The sequence below is a fragment of the Passer montanus genome, unplaced genomic scaffold (assembly GCF_014805655.1).
Source record: "Passer montanus isolate IOZ18808 unplaced genomic scaffold, ASM1480565v1 scaffold16, whole genome shotgun sequence".
NCBI classification, from domain to species: domain Eukaryota; kingdom Metazoa; phylum Chordata; class Aves; order Passeriformes; family Passeridae; genus Passer; species Passer montanus.
The window spans coordinates 5,977,809-5,990,741 of record NW_024363160.1 but is presented as its reverse complement, the minus strand read 5'-3'; the positions used below and the strand labels follow the sequence as shown (position 1 = coordinate 5,990,741).

Genomic DNA, 12,933 nt, shown 5'->3' with positions numbered 1-12,933 from the left:
CACCCACATGCATTTAGGAGTGCAAAACAATAGCATGCTCTGCTCCAGTGGCTTTGGATCTTTTTTCCTGGTTATCACTTGAGAACTTCATCATGGGGTTTGGTGGGTGATTAGAAGAAGCCTTCTTGATGCTAATGCAAGCAATTGTGAAACACCTAATCTCCTCCATAGGATCAGGGCAGATGCCACTGAACCTCAGGACTTTGTGTCTCACTGATGAAGCCCAGCAAGAGGGTGAAAAACTCTTAAGCTAATCATCAGACATGTTGTCTATTTTAAACAGGTTTTCTAAAGAAAGAGGCTTCAGTGAGCTGTGTTTGGCTTTTTAACCCATCAGTGCTTTTTAACCCAAATTTAGCAGGGCCATGAGATAAAAAATGTGAAATTTTGATTTTCATGAAAATCAGTATCTGGTTTTGAAATGGACCAGCCCCATACTGAGGAAGGAGCTATGTTGAGGTCAGCAGGCAAGTTCCAGTCTTATCTCTACATGCATAAATGGCTGAGCAGGATACATATGGTAGAATTTGCCTGAGCAACTGCTGCTCCTTGCCTTGGCTTTATGCACAGGAGCTGTTTGTGTTTGGGAAGGGGAGGATGCAAGGAAGTAGGTCACATTCAAAGAAATAGGCTTTTTTTTTCCTCTGCTCTTTCGGAAACGTCTTGTGGGAAGTGTATCCTCTGTTTCACAAGAAATGTCTGAGGCAGGCAGCTTGATGATGCCTAGTTATCAGAACACAAATGTCTTTGCTTATTCTCTCCCACTAAAGGACTCCTCTCACTGCCTCAACTTGTTCTGCAGCTGTAGAAGAGTTTTACTCTCAGGTTTTCATTTTAGTCAGTCCCTTTAGGATGTTGTAGGTTTAGAAAGATAGTTGATATGGAATATGTAAGTTTGAAGACCTGTATTTTCTTTCCAGTCACAAACTGAAGAGCTACTTGAAATACTTTGAAATGCCTACTGAATTATTTTTTATTATTTTAATGTGTCATGCAAATCTGACAGGAGGATAGGAAAGCTGTATAACCTGGAGAGTTTATAGCACTTTGTTTCAGTAAACCAACAAACCAGCCAGCCTGAACCCCCTCATTATCGTCAAATAACTTCTCTGTAGCTGCTCAGCACACGCTTAGCTGTGTATGTTTGTTCGGGAGAATATCACAGCCCGTATTTATAATACACATTGTAATATACATCTCGTGGGAAGGTGTGGAAGGGGAAGTTGAAATGGCTCTTTGCTGATGATAAAATCAAAACAAAACCAACTGTCGATTCCCTCGCCAGCCAGCTTGCTGGGACATTTTTATAATTCTTTTACTCTGTTGTTGGAGGACTCCAATTAGCCTCAAACTGGAGATCGCAGCCTGTGTGTGAAACAGGCAGCTGCTGGCACGCAACGCTCCCTGAAGTTGTTTCCTTTCCTTTTTCCTGAGATTTAGCGAAGGGGGGGAAGGGGTTGGAGTCACATGGATACAAAGCTTTTGATTAATGTCCAAGTCTCTGCTGCTGCGGAGGCTTTCCAACCTCTCAGCTAGCAGGGCGAGCTGGGAACCAGTGACCGCTCGCTTCCTCCAGGCTGTGTCCCCTTCCTGACGGGAAAGGAGCGCTCTCTGGGGCGGCTCGTCGCCTGCGGAGCTCGGGCGGCGCGGAGCGGGGTGAGGGGCTGGGGAGCGGCCGGAGCCCGGCCCCGCCGTGTAACTTGGCGGGGTCTTTGTTGTCCTTGTCCGCAGCGCAGCGCCGGGGGAAGGCGCCGGGCTGGGAGCACCGAGCCTCCTCGCTGCACCATGACAGAAGAAAGCAAGGGGGAAGGCAAGGGGGAGAGCGGGAAGGACTTGGAGAAGCAGCTTCGCTTACGCGTGTGCGTCCTGAACGAGCTGCTCAAGACGGAGCGGGACTACGTGGGCACGCTGGAGTTCCTGGTGTCGGTGAGCGGCGGCGCCGGGCCCGCGGCCGGGGTTTGCCCCCAGCTTTGGCGTGAAAGGGAGGGAGAGTAACAGGTTTTGAGACAGCCGAAGAGGGGCTGTGCGGTCCTCCCTCCCCGCTCTCCCTTCCCAATTCTCCGGCCGCGCTTTGGCGCTGATGATCTCCTGTCTCCGCGGGTGGGGTGATGGGTTTGGGTCCCCCCAAACCTAACGGGTGAGGGGGCTTGTGTTCATTTCAGTGTATTCCACCACTTGCGACAGTCCTGGAAGCCCAGCGGTGCAGGGGGGAGGGAGCAGGACGGAGGGGGTGCTGGTGTGCAGCAGCAGCTGCTTGGCATTAAAGCCACATGTGGCATTCACTCCGTCTTGTGATAGCGGGTCAGCTGGGAAGGTGGTGCGTTCTGCTGAGCTGTGGTGTGGCACTTCGAGCTTCCTTCTACATTTGACTGTCACTGTTGGTAGGATTGTTGGTGCCGGGTAGTACCCTAGTCGGAAAGGCAGGAGTTCTCACTCTCTCAAAAAGCCAAAGGGACAAATTATTGCAGAACAGATGTGGCCAGTGTTTCATTTGTGCCTGATCTTGGTAGCATCACTTTAGGGCTCTGATGTGATAAATATGTCCAAATCAGCTGCTTCAGATTGCAGAAATATTCACAGTAGCCCCATCCTACATTTCTCTCCTCCTGTCCCATTGAAGAGGGGAAATCCTTCCAACTGCAAACTTCCTGCTTTGCTGCCTTGAGAATTGTGGACTTTCTGCTTATTACCATGAAAGAGGAAATTCTTAAGTTGGCTGTGACAGGGAGAATAAAAGCACAGACATTGGAGTGAAATAAGATCTACAGAGTAGCTTATTTTCTCCATATGTTTATCCTCAGCAGCACCATGAAAAATGGTAAATGGTCCAATGTGTTGGGGTTGTTTCTTTTTTTTTTTAAAGTTTAGGATGTATGTTTGAAAAAGAGACTGTGCAATTATTTTACTTGCTTCCATTTAATGGTCAGGTTTTACCTACTTTTAAATAAACTCTTCTAAGGCAATGTTCTTTCATATTTTACCTTAACCCACAAATTTGGTGCATGCCAGAGTCTTGGATTTCAGCAAATCTGAAGGATTTGTAGTATCTTTAATTTTGAATTCTGAGGTTTTAGACATAAGATATCTGAGTTCAAGCAGTAAGTGCTGAAATTCTCTTAAGGATCAGAATCTTTAAGTGTTTCAAGTTCTATCCAGACACTGAATTCAATAATAAGCCCTTTTGCAGTTTGGATCAAGATGATCTAAATAAATCATGTGGAGAACGGGAGAAGGGTTGGTGTTAAATACTTGGTTCTACATCAACTTTTCTGATTCATTAACGATTGTGGACAGGGTTCAAGTGACTGTTCAGAGATGTAAATCCTTCACAGAGAAATGTCACCTGTTCTAATTGTACCTCAGTTTTGTTTGAGGAAGCAACTTCTGAGCTTTCCTTTGGTCAGCCTGCTAGGACTGCTGTTGAGCTCAGCTGTGGTGGTGGATTTACGAGGGCCACTGGACCAGGGCCAGTATAGAGACCATGACACTGATTTTACATAAGCCATCAAAACCATCATTGCCTGAGGGGTTTATGTTCCAGTCAATGTTAGCAGTTGGGCTTCCAGGTCATCTCGGTGTCGTCAGTGGAGCTCATTGTGGTGGAAACCATGTTTCCTTTATGACTGAGATGCTGAAGCCAGTTTCAGGCTCTCTGAGAATTTTCTCAGAATACCTGCAGTTTTCACTGTAGTTAATAGGAAAGAGGGTGTTCACTTAGATAAATGAAGAAAACCCTGTGCATGGCTAGAGAATGAAGAGGTTATAAGGAGGAAGTGACTTGCTGGTCTGTGTCAACATGGGAAATGCTTTGCTGGTTTCCCTACACTGGAAACATACCTACTGTATGCTAGATTTATTTAGGTTCTTTTGTTTATGTTGGAATTAAAGAGTATTGCTCAGAACAGATTTCTGCTTTGTTATTTAAAGTCTTTATTTCCCCTCCTGCTGTAGGATTGCTCATCCTCCACTTATCAGTGTAGTGAGAAGTAGCTTGGTTTGCATGTTCTGTCAAAAGTCTGTAACACTGTAAGGTGCATAGCAGAAGATTTGATATACTTGTAACTTTATTAGATAGAAGTAGCTGAGTAGTCATTCCCACGTGAATTCATTCACCTCTTCTTTTTTGGCTTTGTGCTGTGTAAATACAGTATATTGTTTTACATCTGCATTCATCACAAAACAAATCTGAGTGAACAGGTCTGGTTGTGTCACTATTACTCTTTTATATCTCCTGAATCTTCCAGTAATAACCTGTAGTAGGGTTGAGATTTCAGTGATACAGAGCAGTAACAATTTTGGGCCAATTGCAGTGAGATGTGTAAACACATGTGAGGTGGATAAACTTACGTCACCCACTAGTTGCAGCAATGTTGGAGACAAGAGGCATGCACAGGAAATTATGAATAAATGCTTATACTTTTCCTTCAGATGTTTCATTGTAGCATTTAGAGTGTCATTGCAATACCAGAGTTTTTGTTCCTTCTAACATTTCTTAAAAGTAACATGTGATGGAAGAATTTACTTAAGACACTAAAACACCTTTTAAAACTATATCTGTAGATGAGGGTTTTTATTTTTATTAAGCTACAATATTAAGTTTCTGTTAGGAACAATTGGTACTTTATTGGCTAAATGAGCAATTGGACTTTTTCTGCTTCTGGGTGTTCTTGCTGGTGATCATACCACTTTCCTGTGGCAAAATCCTTGCTTTCCAATGAAAGAGAAGCTTTACTTCTCTTCTATTGTGAAACAATAGAGGAAAATCTTTCTTTCTTGTCAAAATGCACTTTCTGGAGGGGATGGAAAGCAACACTTGGTAAATATTTGCACCATCTAAAATAATTCCATGTCATCCAACTGTGTGACTGAATAATTAATAATTACCTTGGGTATTTATGATAAAGATGCTTAAAAACAATTGTGACATTATCAATATCCTTAATACAATTACCTTATCTCCTTCACTCTGTAGCAAATGACCAAATATCTATATTTGCTGTGATCTGTGTAAACATAAATAATAATTACCTTGGGTATTTATGATAAAGATGCTTAAAAACAATTGTGACATTATCAATATCCTTAATATAATTACCTTATCTCCTTCATTCTATATTTACTGTGATCTATGTAAACATAAGGAAAATTTCCTATGTTGCCCTTTAAGCACAATCAGCCTGGAGAAAAGGAGACTGACGAGGGAAAGCTTTATCACTCTTTACAAGTACCTGAAAGGAAGCTGTAGTGAGGTAAGAATCAGTCTTTTTTCCCCAGCTGACAAGTGCCAGGACAAGAGGAAATGGCCCCAGGCTACGCTAGGGGAGGTGTGGATTGGATATTAGGGAAAATTGATTCACTGGATGGGTGTTCAGGAATTGGAATAGGCTGCCCAGGGAAGTGGTGGAATCGCCATCCCTGGAGGTGTTCAGAAAACATGCAGATGTGGCACCTGGGGACGTGGTTTAGTGGAGAATATGGCAGTGCGGGGTTACTGGTTGAACCTGATGGTCTTGGAGGTCTTTTCCAACATTAATGATTCTATTCTAGAATCATTAGCTAGCTAAATAGAGCAAAACAGCATAAACTTCTCTAAGATTCATTGGTCTGTGATTTTATGCTGGGGAACATATGATTTTTAATGAGAATTTAAAAAAAAAGTTAGGGTTTTTTTTTGTAATTTCCTGAATGTTTTCATGAGGGGTTTCATTTACTGTGTAATCAGGGTACTCACTTGAATCCTCAGCATAGCAGTAGTAAAGAGACCACTAAAACTGTGGGGCGAAGTTGATGAGACATTATAAGTATTTAATAGTAAAGAGTTGCTAAAAAGTGGCTAGTTTAATTTGTCACCTTATTACCTGATAGGGCTTAGTTTTTATGTTTGTGATTTACACTAATTGACTGTCCACTAAATGTAAACCAGGCCATAAAGAATTTTAGTATGCATGTACATATATGCATATACATATATAAAATGTACATGTATAATTTTTGGAAAGAAACTTTATTTTGGAATAGAAATTGGAAATGTAATTGATCTGCTACACTTGGTACTTCAGGGGATATCCATGGAAGTGGAGTTGAATTTCCTATGGCAGAGGTTGTTTCTCTGGCACAGTTTTGTGTTCTGACAAATTTGACGTTGATGGGAATAGAAGCAGATGTTGGCACTCCTGTAAGCCTTCCCCACGGCCTCAGCTGGGGTGGCTAGTTAGATCTTGAAGCAGCTGGGGAAAAAAAACAAAGCTAGTTTATTATGTAGACTGTAGTATGGTTTACAGAGTCTCTCACTGAATATATATGTTTCTGCCAGTTCGCTCTCAAGTATCAGCTTGGTTTTATTACATCCTACTGTACTGTCTTCTGCTTGCACTAAAGTGAAAAAATGGTTAGTTTTCTTTAAATGTGCCCTGTTAAGGGAAGCTGAATCCTTGCTTTTCAATTGGTATAACGAGATATTGTTTCTAAAGTTTATAGTGCAGCTTTTTCAGTGTCTGTGTGACTCCTCGGCTTCTTTTTTCCCTTGCTGAACATTCCCTGTCTCTTGGCTCAATACATATTTCTCTGATTATTGAGCAGACTAATTATTTGGAGAAGTGATTACAGTAATTGAGACTTCAGGTAACCTTTATAGTCAAATTCAGTGTTACTAACCCTGGCTAGCAATAGAGGCTTTATGTACCAGATGAAAACTCCTCCAGTAGTTATGCTATATAATGAAATTAGATGTTGGACTTTCCACAAGAAAAGAACAATTTATAAATGATCTTCTATGGCTGTGGTTTGATACAAAAACAGTGTGTCTGTGTGTGTTGTTTTGAGTCCATGTGTGTATATGTCAGGGAATACCTTAACTTAGAAGGGTCCCATAAGGATCATCTAGTCCCACTCACTGAATATGTTATATGTATATCTCAATTACAGTGATGATTAGTGGCTTCATAGTGCTTTTCATAATTGCATTTATATTTTATAAAAGGGATTTAAATGAATGGAAGGGAAGGGTTTTAGCTGGCTGCATTTTTTGATAAGGTTATGTGATTTCCTTTCTCTTCAGGAAAAGAAAAACAACATTCTATGGCTACTTCATCATAAAAAGTCAAAAGGAAGTGCAAACACAATTACCATAGAAAGTCAATATCTTTTCCATTCACTTCCAATTTCTGTTTTTAACTTGCTGAAGTGTTAACAAAAATGTGAGTGTGGCATTCTATTTTTATTTGACTTTGCTTGTCTGTATCCATGGCACCACCTGTGGTCCCTATCAGAGTAAGGGCAACTGCTTAAAAGCTGTTTATTTCTTTGTAACACCTGCCCCAAGGTTGAACACTCTACTTTATGGAGTGGATTAGCAAGAAAGATCTTTTTCGTCTGAGCATCTTTACTAGGCAAGCACAGAATTCATGCAATATAGGACAATGGCAAAAAGCAGAGTTATTTCCAATGAATTTTTGAGTACATATCTTGTTTGGAATTGGAGGGATTTATGCTAGACAATGACAAATGTTTCATACTTGTCAGTGCATTTCCTCTTACTGATCTCAGATACACTTAGATTGTATTGTGAAAAACTCTTCTTTGGGAAGAAAGGTGGTTTGTTGAGCTGTTCAATGGAAAGTTTAGAATACTGAAAGGAGAAATCTTTGTTCTATAGCATTTAAGAAACTTATCTGTTCTTAAGACTTATTGTAGACTAAGACTTAATCTTTTGAAGACTATGATATGCTTAGAAGTGTTGTACAACTTAATGATTTATCTGTATTTATAAATAGTATTTGCAGTGTACCAGTTATTTCTTTGCTTTGCCTTAGAGCTCAGTCCTAACTCTCCTGATACATGTATTTCACAAATTTGTAGTGTGAGTTGCTAATTTAGAAGAGGCTACTTAGAGGGCACCATCCATCGAAACGTCCCGGTTTAAGTTATTCTATGAAGCCTAATGCTTTTGAGTAGTATGTTGTTTGCAGTGATTTCAAATGTTTATGGAGACATATTTTTAAACCCCCTTTTGTAGTAATTTTTGTCACCATTTTGTGAACACTAAGCTTTAAAACCAGGTATCCCAAGGTTGGTTTGTATTTATTTGGTAAGGTTAGTGTGAAGAACAATTTTGTCAATTAGACAAAGTGGAGTCTTTGTAACGGTATTACAACATGTGAGAAATTGAAAAGTTCTTTGCATTGGAAACCAAAAGGAACTGTCCTTTGGCCAAAATAAATCCAAGTTGGCTGTAGTTGACCTAAGATACTGGTTGGAATGATTTGCTAATCTGTAGAAGGCTATAACCATGTATCTCTAAGTAAAGTAAATGTCCCTGTTTGCAGAGGAGTTGGATTACCCATGAATTTGAAATATAGACTTGAGCAAGGTAACAAATTTTATTTAAGACTTTACCTTTTTATACAAGTGTCTTGAAGAACTTCCTGTACTCACATAGTCATGCATAATCTTTTACATAAATGTTGTCTAAGTGTTTTTGTAGAACTCAACTACGTGTGTATTGATTCAGTTTTCTGTTTGGGATTGAGCAGGATTATTGCTGTCATTGGTGACCGTGTGGATTGGTGTGGGATTGGCTACTCAGGAGGAATGCAAGAGTGAAGATAGTGGAATCACTTCTTCTGGAGGTGTTCAAGAGGCATCTGAATCTGGTGCTGGGTGATGTGTTTTAGTGGTAGAGCCTTGTGCCTGGGATGGAATGACCCTGCTCACCTGCACAGGCTGGGAGCTAGAAAGCAGCTTTACAGAGGTTACTCTGGGAGTACTGGGCAGGAACTGGAATATGAGTCAGCACTGCACCCTTGCAGTGCAGAAAAGAATCAGCATCCTGGGACTCTTCTAGCAAGGATATTGCCAGAATGTGAAGGGAGGTGATTCTTTACCCTCTGTTCTATGTCTGTGAGGCTTCTATAGTCAAATTTTTGCCTCCCTAATTGAAGAAATAATTTTAACTACTAAATAATTTTACACAAGTCTGGTGCTGGGGCTGACCAGCAAGGTGAGGAGGGGCCAGGAGGATATTGCAGCAAAGAGGCTGAGAGAGCAAGGTTTCTTTGGCCTTGAGAAGGCTTGGTGGAGTTTTTATTGTCTAGAACTCCCCGATGGATAGATGTGGGCAAGATGCAACCACGTTCTTCTCAGAGGTGCACAGTGGAAGAAAGAGAGGCCATGGAAGATGGGAACTCCAACAGCAGTGTGAAGGGAAAAAATATAGCTTACAATAAAACGGGTCAAAAACAAGTATAAGTTGTTCAGAGGCTTTTAAAAAATTTTGCTTAAAGGTCATCTAGGCAAGACTGGACTACCTGTTCTAGTTAACACTGCTGTGTTCAGGCAATTGGGCTAGGTGACCTCCTTTCCAACCTCCATGACTCATCAGTTTGCAATTTATTGCTATGACAGAAAAAAAGGCTGACTGCCTTGAAGTTTCAGCCAGTGTCAGGAGAACAGTATTTTCAGGATTGCATCTCTACTTTATTTCCTTTATACTCTGAAATTGTAGTGCAAATTGCCAGGCTGTACTGTTCAGCAAGCAATTATTCAAAATTTAAGAGAAAACTCAAGTACATAGTTTCGGGTTTTAAAAAAAAATAAATTTCAACTCGTATTATTTTTGCTCAGGGAACAGATAATCTGGCACTTTTGTACTGTTTTCTATTCAGAGGTGTCTCAGTGGATTGCTTTCATTAATAAATCAAACCTGTGTACTTCTACAAATGGGAAACTTCGACCTTGAGTTTTGGGTCCCTGTGGAAGTTTGTGCCAGAACCAGAAATATAATCTGATGTCTTGATTCCCAGTTCACCACTCTGACAGCAAAGCAACCCTTTCCCTTCATATACAATTGATGCTAAAAGAATGGTTGTCTACTTAAAATGTCTGAGAAGCTGCAAGGATAAGTGTTCCAAGCCAGCTTCATTTTGTGCAAGCTTGGTTGCTCTTGGGATTGTCTCATAGGCTGCTCACAGTTTAATTTATCCTGTTGTAGGGACAGAACTGAGGATTTAGGGATTGATCCCATGAGACCGTAGGGACAGAACTGAGGATTTAGGGATTGACACTTATTTTACATCCCATGAGACCTCCAGATTGTCCTTTGTGTTTTTGGCAATCTGGCTTCCAAGTCATGTGGAATCCCTGATGAGCTTTCAAGTTCAAGGCTGAAGAAGAAGGGAGTGTGTAGGAGGAACAGATAGAACTGAAGTGACTATTGGAAAAAACAGCAATACATTGTAGTAAGGTGGCTTTCTTTATTTGAGTGTAATTTGTATGATGCAGGCCCCTTGATGATGATATCTTGATGAGTGAAGCAGAATAAATAATTTAATCCTTGACCTTCCTCAGGAAGTTTTACATGAATTCTCACTTCAAAATGACTTTTGTCTATGGCTGCTGCTACTTGTGCCTGAATTTTAAATACATTATATGTATTGGTGTGTTTACATTCTAAATATATTTTTGCCTATTAGAATAACTAGAGCAAGTGACCAGTATCAATTAATATTATGGCGAATTTACATTAAAACTGTATTTCATAATTTGACCTCTGAAATATATTTTCTTTTTTATTTTCTAAGAGCTACTTGTGCCTGAATTTTAAATACATTATATGTATTGGCGTGTTTACTTTCTAAATATATTTTTGCCTATTATAATAACTAGAGCAAGTGACAGTATCAATTAATATGATGGTGAATTTACATTAAAACCGTATTTCATAATTTGACATCTGAAGTATATTTTTTTATTTTCTAAGGCTATTTAAAAGGAATCATTCCTAGAGTGAGGGTTGAGTGTGTTCCTAAGTGTTGACTTAACAATCCCAGTCTCTTTATGTCTAAATCAAATATGTTGTGAGAGGGTGATTGATGTCTGGGATGCTATGAATTTGTGCAACAAGGCTGGAAAACCTCTTCATTTTATTGCTTAGTATGTGCTAAGTTACACCATATCCTTAAATTCTTTGGGTAAGGTATCTGGATTCCTTGAAGAAATAGCATGCAATTGCTTGCTTGAGACAACATCCTCTGACTCTGTAGTGTAAGTGTGGTCTTTGCTCTGAGAGTCACAGAGCCATTTGAGACTTTAACAGATGTGGCAGCACCTGAAACTCTGCAGCATATAAGCACCACTTTCATTAAAAAGATACAGCCTGACAAGGTAGGAAGAAAAGTGGCACACACCTGTAGAATTAATGTTGTGTCACTTGTAAAATGTTTGTGGCTGATTAGTTTGTATTTATCTTTTTGTTGTCTGGGAGGGAGAGTTATTTTGCAGAAGCCATAGGAAGCAGGAAGGCAATAAATAAGTCCCAATTCAAAGAACGCCTTTGTAAAAGTGGCCACCCTACATTTATAATGAGAGCTGCTTCCTTCCTTCTAGTGTCTGTTGGTTTTTGTTCATGGAAGTTATGATAAAATACTCCTTAAAAATTAATTTGCAGAGTATGATAAAGACCTACAATGAGATGTGCTGGAAGGAACCTTTGAAGTGACAGATTTAAGAAAAGGTCTATCCCACTGACATGATTCTGGCCAGGACAGGGTTAATGTTTGCAGCAGACAGGAGGAGGGGCATGGCTAGGACATGGAGATTATTCTGTACCATCTCAAATCATCAGTGGGAGAGCGGAAAAGGGAATCTCTTTGGGATAAAGGGGTCCATTCTGGTCAGGGTAGCCTGGTGGGGGCAGTGGTCAGGTACTGCTGTTTCCGTCTGAATCATTCACCTCTTCCTTGTGCCCTCTGCCATTAGTAATGTTGCTGTTACTGTTAATTTTTTTATCTCATTACTGTTTCCATTAAATTGTTCTCTCAACCTGTGATCTTTACCTTTTGGGCCTCAAATTTTCCTCTCCAGCCCACCACAAGGGGAGGGGGGAGCAGGGGCTGTGAGTCAGTGATGTATGGTTTCAGTGGGAGCACTAAACTGGGGAATACCATTGTGAAACTACAACACACAGCAGGTTTTTTTTTTGGTAAGTAGTTGCATTACTTAGGGAGTCTGTGCTTCATGACTGGGGGCTGTCTCGCCTGAAGAGTGGAGAGACTTGTTGAAAACTAAGTGATTTCTGAGTTTGATTACTTCATTTTTGTATTTGTGTGTTTTTTGTGGCATCTGTAACTTCTGAGCGCGTGTCCCATAAAAGAATTCCTTTAAGGCATTTTAAATATCCTGTTAAAAAAATATCACTATTATTCTTGTTGGAAATCTAATTATTGTTTTTATAAAACCCCTTTCATACTGTCAATCATCTTTCAAATTCCTTTGTGATGAGTTCTTCTGGTGTCAGTATCCTTGATCTTCTGCCTAGTTTTGTTCTAAGTCTTTTGCAGTTTTCAGAGGACAAAAACTAACATCCCCAAATGTGTGTAATAGATATTTGAGGTATTGAATTATGACTTTTCTTGTCATAATTCAGTGCCTCATACTTGTCATAACGTCTTTCTTGACTGAAAGGTGTTAGAATTCTGTTTATCCTTCTGCACTGTGTAGTTAGCACCTTACTTAGGCCATTTTTTTACATCTTTACTTACCTTTAAATACCAAAAGTGGTATTTTTAGACATTGGGCAAGATTCTTGAAGTATGACTTGCAGCTGCCATTTTCTTCTTACAATTTTGTTTTGCTGTGTGAATGGGGAAAAGATCTAGAAAGAGGTCTCAGTGAAGGATTAAATAACCAACCAGGAATAAATAGGAACACTAAGAGTTATGAGATTACATTTCTGTGCTCTGGAAATAGGAAGGAGAAAATATAAAGGAAAAATACACTAGCAAGGTTGAAAAGGAAGAGGAAAGGGCTACTAAAATTTGTTCTAAAAATAAAAACTTGCACAAAAATTCCCTTTGAAACATGGCAAGTATGTGATGAGATTGCCTCATACTGTAGTATGTGTGGTAATAAGCAGGGCATCACTGGCTTTTGCAGTGT

The 12,933-nt window shown here is 40.0% G+C and overlaps 1 protein-coding gene across 1 annotated transcript in view; it reads left to right on the top strand.

Annotated features, from left to right (window-relative positions):
- Nucleotides 1-1,479: 1,479 nt before the first annotated feature.
- The window catches only part of PREX2 (phosphatidylinositol-3,4,5-trisphosphate dependent Rac exchange factor 2), a 168,764-nt gene continuing 157,310 nt past the window's right edge, over nt 1,480-12,933 (top strand). Inside the window, exon 1 of the mRNA XM_039702827.1 lies at nt 1,480-1,926. Coding sequence (XP_039558761.1) covers nt 1,786-1,926 — 141 coding nt within the window. The 5' untranslated portion in view covers nt 1,480-1,785. The remainder of the gene's footprint in view (nt 1,927-12,933) is intronic.